General features: G+C 42.4%; 1 protein-coding gene across 1 annotated transcript in view; it reads right to left on the minus strand.

Moving 5' to 3' along the window:
* Nucleotides 1-11520: 11520 nt before the first annotated feature.
* Nucleotides 11521-15921, minus strand: part of LOC129710425 (aromatic-L-amino-acid decarboxylase-like) — a 32477-nt gene continuing 28076 nt past the window's right edge. The window contains exons 12-13 of the mRNA XM_055657393.1: nucleotides 14962-15063; nucleotides 11521-12031 (exon numbers count right to left, since the gene is read on the minus strand). Coding sequence (XP_055513368.1) covers nucleotides 11822-12031; nucleotides 14962-15063 — 312 coding nt within the window. The 3' untranslated portion in view covers nucleotides 11521-11821. The remainder of the gene's footprint in view (nucleotides 12032-14961; nucleotides 15064-15921) is intronic.

Here is a 15921-nt window from a genome sequence, read left to right on the forward strand (position 1 = left end):
AAATATCCTAACAAGAAGATGCTGATGTATTTTCCCAGAATTTCACCAAGCTTCCCTAGTTTGCATGGGCGCAGTTTCATGATTTCTGTCTGAGGAGTCTTCTTCTCCCGAGTTTTCATGGGCGTAAACTCCCTCCATCCATTTTGATAAGCACCTGTTTTTGACCCGTCGCAGAGTATGAAGTTTCTCAGAGAATCTGGAATAAAGTAAGTTAGCAGCCTATACTTCCACTGATACTCTTGTAGTGGTGGAGATGTACCTGGTCTGATTTGACCTTTCTACAAGTCCAGCAGCCTGTGGTCGATAAGCACAGTGCAATTGCTGCTGGATGCCCAACTGTTAACAAAATTCTTTATTAATCTGCCTAATAAAATGTTGACCGTTATCTGAACGAAGTCGAATAGGGATGCCAAATATAGGGACAATTTATTTCATTAATAACTTGACAACAGTAGCCGCTTTATTATCAAGGGTTGGATAGGCTTCGATCCACCGGATGAATGCATCGACTTTGACAAGTACATATCTATAACCCTGGCACCATTCCAATTCGATATAATCCATCAGCAAAGTTTCAAACGGACCCATGGGCAATGGTGTTTTTCCCTCTTCACATCCTACTCCTTTTCCTGGATTGTACTTCTGACAGATTAGGCAACTGCTACTCACTTTTTGAGCTAAAGTCTGTAATCTTGGATGCCACCAAGTAGCCAAAAGAGTGTCTCATACTGCTCTTGCATCGCAATGAGTTGCATAGTGCATGCACTCGATAACCCATGCTGCTAGTGAATCTTTCATGCAAGTCTGCCCTGCTGGTGTGGTCCAATGCCCTGTCACACAATCCAATGTACAACCAAGTTGCTTCCATCTTTCCTTATCCCTTTCAGTAGCTTCCTCCTGAAACTGAACAATTTCTTGGATGGTTGGCATCAACTTCTCAGAGGGGGACTTGTTATCTAAACTTTTAGTCTGCCTCATCATTCTTGGCACTACTGTCTTATGTTCCCGGGATATTTATTTTGCTGCTGCCATCAGCATTACGATTTCCAATATCTACTAAGGTCCGTCCTCTAATGTGTGCACTACATTTTATCATGGAAATTTGTCTGGGTAGCATTAAGGCCTTTAATAAATCTGTCACCAATTATCTATTTGAAATTTGAGTCCCTGCTGAAGCCAGGAATCTCCTATTTTCATATAATTGTCTAAAATCATGCACTACTCGAAATGTGTATCGAGAATCTGTGTAAACATTTATCTTCAAATTTTCCAATAATGTAATCCCAAATTAAAGCAAATAATTCAGCCTGTTGTGCTGAATAAGGTGACTTAAAGGCAACTGCTTCTACATTTTTCCCATCCTAATTAATAATTGCATACTCTCATAGAAACATAGAAAATAGGAGCAGGAGTAGGTCATTCGGCCCTTCGAGCCTGCACCGCCATTCAATATGATCATTGCTGATCATCCAACTCAGTATCCTGTATTTGCCTTCTCTCCATACCCCCTGATCTTTTTAGCTACAAGGGCCACATCTAACTCCCTCTTAAATATAGCCAATGAACTGGCCTCGACTACTTTCTGTGGCAGAGAGTTCCAGAGATTCACCACTCGCTGTGTGAAAAATGTTTTTCTCATCTCGGTCTTAAAGGATTTCCCCTTTATCCTTAAACTGTGACACCTTGTCCTGGACTTCCCCAACATCGGGAACAATCTTCCTGCATCTAGCCTGTCCAACCCCTTAAGAATTTTGTACGTTTCTATAAGATCCCCTCTCAATCTTCTAAATTCTAGAGAGTATAAACCAAGTCTATCCAGTCTTTCTTCATAAGACAGTCCTGACATCCCAGGAATCAGTCTGGTGAACATTCTCTGCACTCCCTCTATGGCAACAATGTCCTTCCTCAGATTTGGAGACCAAAATTGTACGCAATACTCCAGGTGTGGTCTCACCAAGACCCTGTACAACTGCAGTAGAACCTCCCTGCTCCTATACACAAATCCTTTTGCTATGAATGCTAACATACCATTCGCTTTCTTCACAGCCTGCTGCACCTCTATGCCTACTTTCAATGACTGGTGTACCATGACACCCAGGTCTCGTTGCATCTCCCCTTTTCCTAATCGGCCACCATTTAGATAATAGTCTGCTTTCCTGTTTTTGCCACCAAAGTGGATAACCTCACATTTATCCACATTATACTGCATCTGCCATACATTTGCCCACTCACCCAGCCTATCCAAGTCACCTTGCAGCCTCCTAGCATCCTCCTCACAGCTAACACTGCCCCCCAGCTTAGTGTCATCCGCAAACTTGGAGATGTTGTATTCAATTCCCTCGTCCAAATCATTAACTCAGACAATATCTCTGCTCACGGTTCAATAGATGAACTTTCAGCTACATACAAAGTCATGTCAGGGTCCCCTATGGGTGCGTCTCTCAAGTCCTCTCTTACAGATATTTCCTCCTCGATGACAAACAAACAGTCATGTCCCGCTCCTGACTGCTCTTCTGGGGGTGAGACAAGAAAAAAGGCTGGGTCAATTAATGTACAATGTCTAAATTGAAGTTTCGGATTATTTAATATGTAAATTTTGTATTTATTCTGGCGAGCCATTGTTAGGTGCTGCGTCTGTAATTGTCCCAACAATGCTGCTACCGAATGTGAGCTATACACTACAATTTCTTGTTGGAGCGTCAAATTTGCAGCAGACTGTAAACAGTTATATATGGTAGTTAGAATTTGGGTGCAGAGTGTGTGTCCCCTGGCTATAGAGCTATGTCCATTCCTATGTGTCAGACTTGAGGTTGCCCATTCAGACAAAACAATGCAGTAGAGCTAGAAGGGACTATTGTACAAAGTTGGAGCCTGCCTCAGTGATCTCTTTTAATCTTTGGAGGCTTCTTGTACCTTCTTAATTCACTGAGACTTGATTAATCTTCTTCGCTGGTATGAAGTGTTAACTCCTTAATTTCTCTGAGTTAAGATGTTTGCAAGGTTTGGCACTAGTGTATGTATGGAACAGTTTTACAACTGCCCCATACTTGTGACTTGCTTTTAAGTCTTGTACCAGTCCATATTGTAGCAATGTTACAAAATTTTGAGATTTTAAAAATCAAGTCTGCAATTTATCCCATCAGATAATGCACAAAAATAAGTTTAATTTGACACCTAATTCACTTTCATATCTTCAGTATTAAAACAGTTATGGCCATTTTCATACTCGGAAATTAGCATCTTGTTCCCTATTGATTTTCCATTAACTTAACAAGAAAGCTGTGATCGAGGACAGTGAAATGGCTATAACTTCTTAAAAATTAAGAGAACTGAAAGAAATTTTCAGTTATTATAGATTGAAGCATTCTGAAACAAATATGAAACAATCTTATTTGGATGACCTGAAATTAAAGCATATCATTAGTTAGTTACCCAATTGTAGTTAATTCCAAACTTCAATTACTAGATCTAAAAATCTATCCATTTCTTAAGAAAAGATTAACATTTTTAAATAGCCTAAGTGTCCAAATAATATTCACAAAGAATTCACAATAAAACATGATTTTGAAATCTCATTTACATTAATTTATAGGCCAAATGGAAGGAATTTAGTGTTCAATTGCTGTAAATTAATGGCCATTTAAATCAGCTTTCGAGTGGGGTTCTGTGGAACTCTGTGGAACGCTGGTTTAGAATGTTCCTATTGTGGTGAATTTGTACCCCAAATGCCCAGAAAAATACTGCGGGATTTTAATGGGGCTAGTCGCAACATAAAACTTTGTATAAAGGGATCTTAAGAAGCCCTTTTTAATGTAAAAATAAACAACCTACCTTCCGTTGTCCATTGTATGAGATCCGTCCCGTTGTCGGCGGTCGCGGGTTTAGAGGATAATTTTTAACCTACTATAACAATTAAATTAACCATTTAAATTTAAAAATAGCTACAGCGACAGAATCTCCCAGCGATTTTTCGCCAGCAACTAAGTAGGCTGAACAAGCTTGATTTGAATAGCCTAGGGAAAATCGTGTTTTAAACCCGCCCCCCTCTCTAGGGCGCCAAAATCACACACACGGGCTTGGACAGATCTGCAGCGATGCTTAAGGTAGGTTTTGCAACATACCAACATATTGACCTTCTATCTTCCGGTTTCGTAACTGCAAGAGTAGAGGTGTTACTGTGCGGAGCAACCTCTACAGTTCTTACAGATTGACTGGCAATATTTCTTATTCTGGCATTCCCCAAATCAGTCTGTCAATGCTGTTGATGGCCTGTGGTCTTCTTGGATATTAAAGGAAAAGTGTTACCTCTTTCTGGGGAGCTACTTGGATGGGATTGATGTTCACGCATCCTACCTGAGCTGTGTCTTCTGCCCATAGTTGAGGGTTCACATAATTGTATACCTCATTTCCCAGATGATGCGTAGGTAGGTAACAATGTGTCCTGGAGGCCTAATAGAACTCAACAACATTTTGGTGTGTGGTCGGTGTAACCTGGTTAAAAGAGGGGGAAGGGAGAGACCCATCACTACTGAGGTTCCCTGTAGGAGGGGGGGTAGAGTAGTTGGACCCAGCAGAGTCAGACCATGTGCTGTCTGCATCATGAAGGTTGTGGGCCTGGTGCAGAGCCTGGAACTCTGGTGAGGTGACGAGTCTGGCTCGCTGGTGGCCGGTGGAGAGGCGAGGGTCGGCGGAGCCGCTGGTGGAGGCCTGTGGGGGGCTGAACTAGAGATACAGGTCAGCGGCAGCAGAATCGGTGGGCCCTGGGAGATAGTGAAGTTCAGCGACAGCGGCGGTGAGTGGGTGAGTGGGTGAGTGAGTGAGTGGGTGGTGAGTGGGTGAGTGAGTGAGTGGTGATTGAGTGAGTGAGTGAGTGAGTGGGTGAATGAGTGAGTGTGAAGGCCCAGAGCTGCGGGAGAGTCAGGGTGGTGCAGGACCACACCTCTGTAAAATACATGATTGTCATATTTTTCTTTACTTGCTTGATAATTATATTTCATGCAATTAGTGAGTGCAACCGTACAATATTTTTCATATTATTAAATTAAGTATTATATATTTTATTGTACTAGTTATACACTGGGATGTAGTGCTAGGCTATAATCTTGTGCGATCCTCTTGGGAGACTAGCTTGACCCCCCTCCCACCCCTCCCCCCTCCCCCAAACAAAACCTGAAATTACACCCCTGTTTGACAGCTCCAGCACCTAAAAGATTAGCACCACAACACTGCAAAGGAGACAACAGAGAGTGGTAGACACACCCTTGTCCATCACAGGTACTGATCTCCTAACCATCAAAGAGATCTATCTATAGGAAATGCTAATACCACTCTGGCCATGCTTTCATTTTAATATTGCCATCAGGAAAAAGCACAGTAGCCTGAAATCCGTGACCTCCAGGTTCAAGATTAGTTTTTTTCCCAGCAACCATCAAGCTCTTGAACACCACACAACACTAACCTCAGAAACTATGATCTTCTATGGATCTCGATTGGACTACGGACCGATTTCTGCATTACTATGGTTACTGAGCATTACAATATTTAATTTATTGTATTTTTGATTACAAGATCTTATCTTTATGTTATTGTTTTGCTCGGCCTTTGAAGCGATGACAAGTTAGAATTTCATTGTTCTGTTGTGGGACAATTAAATACTTCTGATTCTCATGTTGCATGACTTAAAAAGGTGAGTATGGACTCTCAGCAAATAGTTAAGAAAGCTTATGGAATGATATTGTTTATTGCTTGTGAAAGTGAATGCAAAAGCAGGGAGGTTATGCTTCAGTGATAGAGGCATTGGTGAAGCAACAACCGTTTACTCTAAAACGAGGGGTCTCGTTAAAAATATGCATTTCCCATATTATGACAGATGAGGCAATTTATAAAAATCTCTCGAAGGGAAAAAATAACCAGAAATACTTAATAATTTGTAAAGCAAAGATTGATAGATTTATGCATGCAACTGGTTGAAAAACTACGGTGGGTTGATGGGAAATGCGAAAGTGAGCTTACAACTATGAAATGAAATGGCAGAGCGGGTTTGAGGGGTTGGGTGATCTACTCCTGCTCCTGCTTTACATGCTTGTGTGTTCACAGAACAGCACCATCCTGAATGGTTAAAGAGTTTATTGGGACTGAATAAACACTGTAAATAATGTGGTATAAATATAAGCAATATAAATATGTTATATGGCGCTATCAAAAATTGTTCGATGCAAAGCACTGCAAACTATTGCACATTAATATAATCTTAACATTATGCATCTTTAACATTTAATTATAACCATAACTTACCCTCAATTGTACTTCTACCAGTGTATCTGAATAAAAATCACTCCAATGACCACTAAAAGGGTCAGGCTCCCGAGATAGGCGTTCACACCATTTGAGCACTGATCACGCCAGTCATGCAAGATAGGCTCCAATGTACAGATGTTCCTAAGTTCTCTTGAAGGTTGCAAGATTTAAATGCACCTTTTTCATAATACAATAACCTTCGCATGATAATTAATTGATGCAGCGTTGCTCCCAGCAAATTTTGACTGCACCATTGCTTGTCTTGTATTTGTTAGTGGGTAAAGTGGCTATTTGCTTACTCCTGTGTCGGCAACATTGGCCCCTCACACAGTTTGATGTTTGACCATTATCACACAGAGGATTCTGTTGGGAAAACTTTAGGTTGTCAACATGGTGAAATAATGTTAAATCAGATTTACCCAAGCAACAACTTTAACAATAATATTTCCAATTCCCACAGGAAGAAATTCAAAGTTAGTCTAATCAGGGTTGTTCTCACAAAAATCAAAGAACTGCAGATACTGAAAATCGGAAATAAGAATGCTGGAAACACAGCAGGTCGCGTGTTCTTTATTAAGATCGATCCAATTATTGACCAACAGGTGGTGGAATCCATCTGTGACAGACTCCACAGTGAAACGTGTCGACAGGAGCTGGTATTCACTCTGATAACTAATGGGGCTGTCCCACTTGGGGGACCTAATTGGCGAGTTTAGAAGAGTTTGAAAAAATGACATGTTGAAGACTTCCTTCGACTATGTAGAAGACCTCCTTCCACCTCCTTCGACTATGTTGAAGACCAGCTTCGACTAGCTACGACTAACCTGGAATATTGGACACCGAAGAGTGGAGAGTGAAGACGACATCCTTCGATCTCCTTCAACCTCCCTTTGACTATGATGAAGACTATCTACGAATACCTTTGACTACCTTTGGCTACCCTTGATTACCTACGACTAACATGCCGACCTACTACGACCTACTATGACTAAACCTACGAGTAAAAAAAGTATCGTTTTTTTCCGTGGTGACCTTTTTTTACTCGCGGGCATTTTTTAACATATTGAAAAAAACGCCGCGACCTTGCTGAGGCCTCAAGTATGCGGAGACCACTCTCGGGCATGAAGGAGAGTTACGAAGACCTCCTACGACCTCGTGTCGACCATGTGACGAGTATGAGTCGGGGGCAAACTCGCCAAAACTTGCGGATTAGGTCGCCCAAGTGGGACAGGCCCTTAACTCGGGCACAGTGAACTTCACAATGTAAAACCATCCCAGTCAAAACCGTCCCGGAGAGCTGCCTTGCCCGAGCACTGGGACAACTCTGTGCCAGCTCCCACCAGCTCCCACAAGGCAAGAACACCATTCTAGTCACAACAAAAATACGCATGTGGGCTGGATGATTTCGGGTTACGGGCCGGATCTGGGCCGTGGGCCGTAGGTTGCCGACCCCTGCCTTAACGATACATTCACATCACCTGTAGGTAAAGCATCAGCTCACATGTTTCAAACACAAGTCATATTTTCTTAGTCCACCAGCAAACACATTAAGGATTAAATGAAAATAATAAATTCTTTAACATTGAATATCTCATAATTGCAGAATAATGAACTGAACTAGAACTGGGACTGTGTAAGTCATGTGTGAACAGTAGAACAAGAAAGGAAGCTATTGCGTTGACAGAATTCTACATTAATTAATTGGTAGAATAGTTAACAATTTATACACAGTTTACATTCAGATTCAGATTCAGATTCAGATTCAATTTTAATTGTCATTGTCAGTGTACAGTACAGAGACAACGAAATGCATTTAGCATCTCCCTTGAAGAGCGACATAGCAAACGATTTGAATAAAAAATAAATAATAAGTGTCCGGGGGGGGGGGGGGGGGGGGTGATTGGCAGTCACCGAGGTACGTTGTTTAGTAGAGTGACAGCCGCCGGAAAGAAGCTGTTCCTCGACCTGCTGGTTCGGCAACGGAGAGACCTGTAGCGCCTCCCGGATGGTAGGAGGGTAAACAGTCCATGGTTGGGGTGAGAGCAGTCCTTGGCGATGCTGAGCGCCCTCCGCAGACAGCGCTTGCTTTGGACAGACTCAATGGAGGGGAGCGTGGAACCGGTGATGCGTTGGGCAATTTTCACCACCCTCTGCAGTGCCTTCCGGTCGGAGACAGAGCAGTTGCCATACCATACTGTGATGCAGTTGGTAAGGATGCTCTCGATGGTGCAGCGGTAGAAGTTCACCAGGATCTGAGGAGACAGATGGACCTTCTTCAGTCTCCTCAGGAAGAAGAGACGCTGATGAGCCTTCTTGACCTTACATGTCCGGTAGGCAGCGCGACTCTCGTCAGTAGCGGCCTCTGCAGCCCGTCCGCGTTTTTATTATTTTTGTCTATGTTTCTATGTAGTTTTTGTTATTTTTTGTTGGGGTGTGTGTGTGGGGGGGTGCGGGTGGGGTGGGAGGGAGGGGTAGCTTTTAAATCTCTCCCTGCACTGGAGACCCGACCTTTTCTTGTCGGGTCTCCGTTGTCGTTGGGGCTGCAACGAGGAGCGGCCTCCAACAGGAGAAGACCGGGGACTCTGGTGCCGACGACTCACCGTCACCGTCGCGGAGCTGGCCGAGTCCGGAGCGGGCGCAGCGGTGGTGGAGCGCTGCTGCTGCTGCTGCTGCGGCCCGACCTCCGGAGAGTCGGAGGCTGCAACTGTGGGTCTGGCGGACGGCGGCACCGGGAGCCCGCGAGTCCCTGGAGGGAGACCGCTTTTCAGGGCCCTCGCAACGGCGACTTCTCCCGCCCGAGTTGCGGGGTCGAAGAGCTCCTGGAACGGGGCCTACAGCACCGCCCCACGCGGCTTGGAATGGCCGCGGGACTCTGCGAGCGCACGCCGGGGGCTCTAACGCCAAGACCCGGTGTGCGACCTTGCACCACCCGGCGTGGCTTTAATGGCCGCGGGACAATCGCCATCGCCAGCCGGGGGCTTTGACTTTGACTCTGACATCGGGGAGGGAGAGTGCAGTGGAGAGATAAGTTTTTTTGGCCTTCCATCACAGCGATGTGATGGATGTTTATGTAAATTATGTTGTGTCTTGGGTCTATTTGTTTGTAATGTATGGCTGCAGAAACGGCATTTCGTTTGGACCTCAAGGGGTCCAAATGACAAATAAATTGAATCTTGATTGAATCTTGAATCTTGACATAGCGCTGCATTCGCTTTTTTTTGCCTGAATGACCTTTGTCAAATCCCATGATTCCTTGCGTTTATCAGAATACCAAACTTGCTTATTGCAGCAACTCAATGTGTCAGGCACCATCTCTGGAGAACATGGTCTGAAGAAAGGTCCTGACCGAACCATCACCTATCACCTATTGATGCTGTACTTCTACTGGTGTCTCCGAATAAAAATCACTGCAATGACCACTAAAAAAGGGTCAGGCGCTCGAGATAGGCATTAACACCAGTTGATCACTGATCACGCCATTACCTATCCATATTCGCCAGAGATGCTCCCTGACCTCCATTTTTGTTTTTTTTGTAAACCAGCATCTGTAGTTCTTTGTTTCTTTACCTCAGGTGGCTATTTTTCATTCAGTTTTATTAAATCACAGGCCAATAAAATTAACTTTATCCCAAAACTCCTACCTGACCCTATTTTTCCTTCTCCATAGTAAATACAGACATTTAAATCATCTCCTATTTCCCAAGGCTCCACATGCAGATTACTGCACCGATCCTAAAGGGAACATACTCCCTAGTGGCTCTTTTACTTATTATCCGCATAGAATCTTTTAGGATTCTCCTTAATCTTATTTGTCTGTGATATCTCATGTCCTCTTTTTACCCTCCGGCATCCTTCTGTCGTGCCCTCCTACATCCTTTATACTCCTCAAGGGACTTGCTTGATCCCATTTTACTGAATCTTGCTTATACCTCCTTTTTCATGACCATATCCTCAATATCACATGCCTGTGTCATTGCATCCTCTAATCTTTCCAGCTTTGCACCTCACTCTATCAGGAACATGTCAGTTTTAAATCTGCCGTATCTCGCCTTCAGATGCCTCCAGCTTTACTTGTAAACAACCTCTCCCAATACATTTTTGCAAGTTCTTGCCTGATCCCATCAATATTAGCTTTCCCTCAATTTAGCACTTTTAACTTTGAGGATCAGAGCTATTATTCTCCATGACTATCCTGAAACTAATAGAATAATGATATCTGGTGCTACTGCACTATCCCAATGACCCAACAAATTCTGCCTCATTTTAGGACTATAGCAGCCTGTCAATATCAAGGAAATTAAAATAATCTACTGTTACTGTTACAGTTCCATGAAAATGGTGACACAAGTAGACAGGCTGGTGTTCATCGGACGTGATACTGAGTACAAAAGTTCAGTTTTAGTTTCAGTTCAGTTTTAGTTTATTGTCACGTGTTCTGAGGTGCAGTAAAGAGGTTTGGTTGTGTGCTAACCAGTTAGTGGAAAGACAATACATGATTACAATCAAAAATGATTACAAAAGGTGGGACATCATGTTACAAGATGTTGGTAAAATTGCAACTGAAATATTGTGTACAGTTCCAATTGACATAGTTTAGGAAGGACATGATTAAGCTAAAGCGGGTACAATAAAAATTCACACAAATGTTGACTGGACTGGAGGGCTCGAAGGAGAGACTGGATACCCTGGGACAGTTTCTCCTGGAGCAAAAGAGGCTGAGGCGTGATCTTGTAGAGGTTTATTTAGTCATGAGGGACACAGATAAGGTGGAAGCGACAGTCATTTTCCAGGGTAGGGGAGTTTTAAACTAGAAGGCACAAGTTTAAGTTGAGAGGGATAACATTTAAATGTGATGAGAAGAGCAGGTTTTTCACACAGGGGGTGGTAGCTGTGTGGAACAAGCAGGCAGCGGAAGTGGAAATGGGTGGGTAAAATTACAACATATAAAAGACATATGGACTGATACATATATGTAAAAGCTTTCAAGTGATATGTGCCAAATACAGACAAATGGGATTAGCTCAGGAAGGTTGAGGTGGATGAGTTGGGCCAAAGGGCTTGTTTCCATGCTATATAACTCAACATCTTGGCTGAGTTTATTGTGTGAACTAATTAATAATTCTGTGTCAGCTCTTAAACAACTAAAGGACCGTTAACATCCTTGAAGAAGCAAGGAAAGTGGGCCTCAAATATAACAGCAATCAGATGCACAAGTTAAAATATGTAAGGCATGACAAAAGTGACAAATATGATTAACAATCATTTTAATCAAAATATATTTTACAAAATTGTAATTACGATACACACCATCAATCCATGAAAATCAGATTTACACTGCCAATTACATAATCACAAGTTATTTAATGATTATATTACATTGCAGTTATTTGTTTTCAGCATTCTCTTCTCAGCAAAATCTACTCCACGCATCAGATATTACATGAACTTAAAATATATTTGTATAGTACAAATATACTTTACAATTCAAAATGTGCTGCTTTACATTAGACATATTTCTTGCACTTTATTTTCTTATATTTTCTGACATTTGACCCACTTTAGCGGCAGCCTCCTTTATATTTTGCCAGGCATATTGGATATGTTTACTTTTGACAGTTTCAGCACATACAACAAAACGGAGCACAAACTTCTCTCGAAGTTGGCAAGGCACAATGTGAATCCTCCTCATGTTGGTTATTTCTTTAATGAGTCTTTCATTTAGATTATTGGAGCCCTAAAATATGAAATACACCAACAATGAATTATTTGTTAGATATGCATTATTACAATCTGGTCAGAGCCCGGGTCCGAAGGGAGCTCGGTTTGGCGGAGTGGTCGAAGCCTGGGGCCTGGGTCAGCGCCGCGGAGGCCTCAGGAGAGGACCCGGCAGTGTTGTGGTGAGGTCGGTGCAACGGTCGATAGGGGCACCGACCGATGGATGAGGACGGATACGTGGGAATGAGGACGCTGGTGCCGAGGGAAGGAATGAAGGGGGACCCGATGTGGGGGGTACCGCTGGGAAGAACAATGAACAACGGGGACCCGTGTGGGGTGACCACCGTGAGGGAGGGGGAGGGGGAAGAGAAAAGCGGGGGAACTGGCGTTGGGGGGAATTTGTAACTTTGTAAGCGCCCTTCATGGGCAACTATTGCATACCTTGGCAAGGTTTGCAAGCAAAGAATTTCACTGTGACTTGTTACATGTGACAATAAATCATTCATTCATGAATAAGTGAATTCACTGTAAACGCTCTACATTATAATCTAATTGTACACAGCACAGAGGTGGCAAAGCTATTCTCACCCCCGATAATCTATCAGATTCCTTCTCACATATATCTGGGGATGTGTCTAAAATGAGAGAGTAACAGGTTTATCAATGAACAGCCTAACATAGTTGTGCTCATAAAAGTGTAACATTATAGTTTAGGTTTAGGTTTATTATCGTGGACTTTAGGAGGGCACATCATCCGAGGACGTACACACCATTGAGGATAAATGGGGATCCTGTGGATAGGGTGAGCTGTTTTAAATACCCGGGAGTCCACATCTCTGTTATGACATGGACATCACACGCTGCAGCACTCATGACTAAGGCCTTTACCACCTCAGGCAATTGAGGAAATTCAGAGTGTCTCTGAGGATCCTCCAGTGCTTCTACTCAGTGGCTGTGGAAAGCATCTTGACGGAAATATCACGATTTGGTTTGGGAATTGCTCTGCCCAGGACAAGAAGGCTCTGCAGAGAGTAGTGCGTTCGGCCGAACGCACTATGGGCACTTCACTTGCCCCTCTGCAGGAACTATACATCAGAAGGTGTAACTCCAGAGCCAATAAGATCATGGGAGACCCCTTCCACCCCTGCAACGGACTGTTCCAGCTGCTACGGTCAGGCAAACGCCTCCGTTGCCATGCTGTGAGAACAGAGAGGTTGAGAAGGAGTTTCTTCCCAGAGGCCATTAGGACTGTAAACTCCTATCTCACCAGGGACTAACTCTACTGTACCATTCTACTGGTTTTTTTTTAAATTGCTGTTTTTTTCCTTTTTCCTTCCTCCCACAATATGTAATATGTAAAAGAATATGTAATTCTGTTCCATTCTGTTTGTAGTTTGTTGTTTGTTTGTTTGTTTTTTTCACAAAGTCCACGAGCATTGCCACTTTTCATTTCACTGCACATCTCGCATGTGTATGTGACGAATAAACTTGACTTGATTTGACTAGACTATTACAAGTACCAAAGTGCATTACTATACGTAAATACAATCAAGCTAAACTCAAGAAATATAGTCACCACCTTAGTCAAACAAAGGGGAACTATACAGAATATAGCTCTTGGCAGTATAGTGTACCAGCTCCATAGTCCAATGTCCAATGTCCACAATGGGGCAGAGGTGAATCAGTACCATAGCTAATGGAAACATCATTCAAAAGCCTGATAAGACAGGAGAAGAGGCTGTTCTTGAGTCTGGTGATACGCACTATCAAGCTTCTATATTTTTGTCTGAAGAGAACAGGTAGACGGAATGACCGAGGTGCAATGTTTTGCATCTAAAGATCCAGATTTTCCCAACGTAATCGCTAGAAGATTTCAACAGGATGATAAACCCACCGGAGGTGGTGGAAGAGTGGAAGGTGGTGAAGAGAGGGTGGTGATTGTGGGTGCTCTCAATATCAATGCTAAATACAGATTTATTAATTGAAATACATGAGTGCCCTCGCATTTTGATGAGGCATGAGTGCCCCCAGAGCTACTGTGGAAGGACATCTTTAGTCGATGCACCTTGTCAATTTGACATACTCTGGCAGTTCCTTGACAGGGTGGAAGATTGCAACCTTCACGTGGTCCGCCCTGTTTCGACTACTGCAATCAACTCTACGTGCACAAACGTGAGATCAAATAGAACAAGTTGGCCTACAACTTTAGGCTGTGCACGCCACATGAAAGAAGAAGAAGTTCCTTGACATCTTCTTGAAAATAGAGTTGCTGAGGAGAAATAGTTTCTTTGGATGGATGGTGCCATTCAAATTCAAGTATAATAGATTTTAACAGAAAGAATTTCAACAACAAATGGATAAATTTAACTAAACTGCTGGTTCATGGATTTATCTACAACATGATTGATGTGCCAGAATCACATTTTGGAGCCTCATCCTTAATGGCAGAGAAAAATAATGCCACATATTTATTGTGAGAGAATTTGTATGAACAGGGACTATTTTTAGTAAGAACTATGGGAACTAAGAGCTGCTCAATAGTAAAAATTTCTCAAGGCTGGTATGTTTCATGTAAAGCTTTTGAACTGCATTTCCTACATATAGCTTCATAAATAAACAAAAAATGAATTTTGAAAATAATTTAATTTTAACCTTGATTCACTCAAATGTCATAATATGCTCTCATAAGATAGAATTTACTTAGTCAACATACAAGAAAGATAATTATATTTGCCTTTGGATACCTATTATGTATTTACATAATTTTCATAATTTTAATGGTGATATTGCAAATCTGTACAATTAGTCACACATTGTACAAATTTATTGCGGATTGTGATAAAAATAAACTCAACACTTGGCTTGTGGTTCGATATGTTGCACCGGATGACGCCTCCATGTAAAACATGAAAATATAGCACATGTAATATTACGAATATTTTTACGAACCTTAATTCTGAAGCACACCAGACCAAATACCACATCACCAATAATCTCAAACTGTTCATCTTGACGTACCAACATCGCAAACTCATGTGCTAGAGCTACATGCTATAATAAAAGCAAAATGGGTAGACGTTGAAATAAATATACAATTAAGTAAATAATGTGTTGCACAAAAGGAGAACAGGCAAAATCTTTCTTTATTGTTTTTGCATTTTTCTTTCAACATTTTTTAAATAAATGGATGGCTAATCTATCTCTCCCACCTAACCCCATTCTCCTGCCTTCTCCCCATAACCTTTGACACCTGTACTAATCAAGAATCTATCTGCCTTAAAAAATATCCAATGACTTGGCCTCCACAGCTTTCTGTGGCAATGAATTCCACAAATTTGCCACCCCCTGACTAAATAAATTTCTCCTCATCTCCTTCCTAAAAGAACGTCCTTTAATTCTGAGGCTATGTCCTCTAGTCCTAGGCTCTCCCATTAGTGGAAACATCCTCTCCGCATCCACCCTATCCAAGCCTTTCACTATTTTGTATGTTTCAATGAGGACCCCCTCATTCTTCTAAACTCCAGCGAGTACAGGCCCAGTGACGACAAACGCTCATCATAGGTTAACCTACTCATTCCTGGGATCATTCTTGGAAACCTCCTCAGGACCCCCTCTAGAGCCAGCACATCCTTCCTCAGATATGGTGCCCAGAATTGCTCACAATATTCCAAATGCAGCCTTACCAGCGCCTTACAGAGCCTCACCATTACATCCCTGTTTTTGTAAACAAGCCCTCTTCATGTACCTTTGGCATTCAGTATTGCTGGGGATGATCTATACTAAAGAATAAGGAGATTGATGAATTCAACGGTTTGTACTTAGTAAACTCTAGCCCTTCTATAGAATGACTACTGCCCAATGTGTCTTGTCCATGAGTTACAGTATGCCAGTCTCACACAATATACATAC

This window comes from Leucoraja erinacea, chromosome 2, assembly GCF_028641065.1.
Source record: "Leucoraja erinacea ecotype New England chromosome 2, Leri_hhj_1, whole genome shotgun sequence".
In the NCBI taxonomy this organism is placed as follows: domain Eukaryota; kingdom Metazoa; phylum Chordata; class Chondrichthyes; order Rajiformes; family Rajidae; genus Leucoraja; species Leucoraja erinaceus.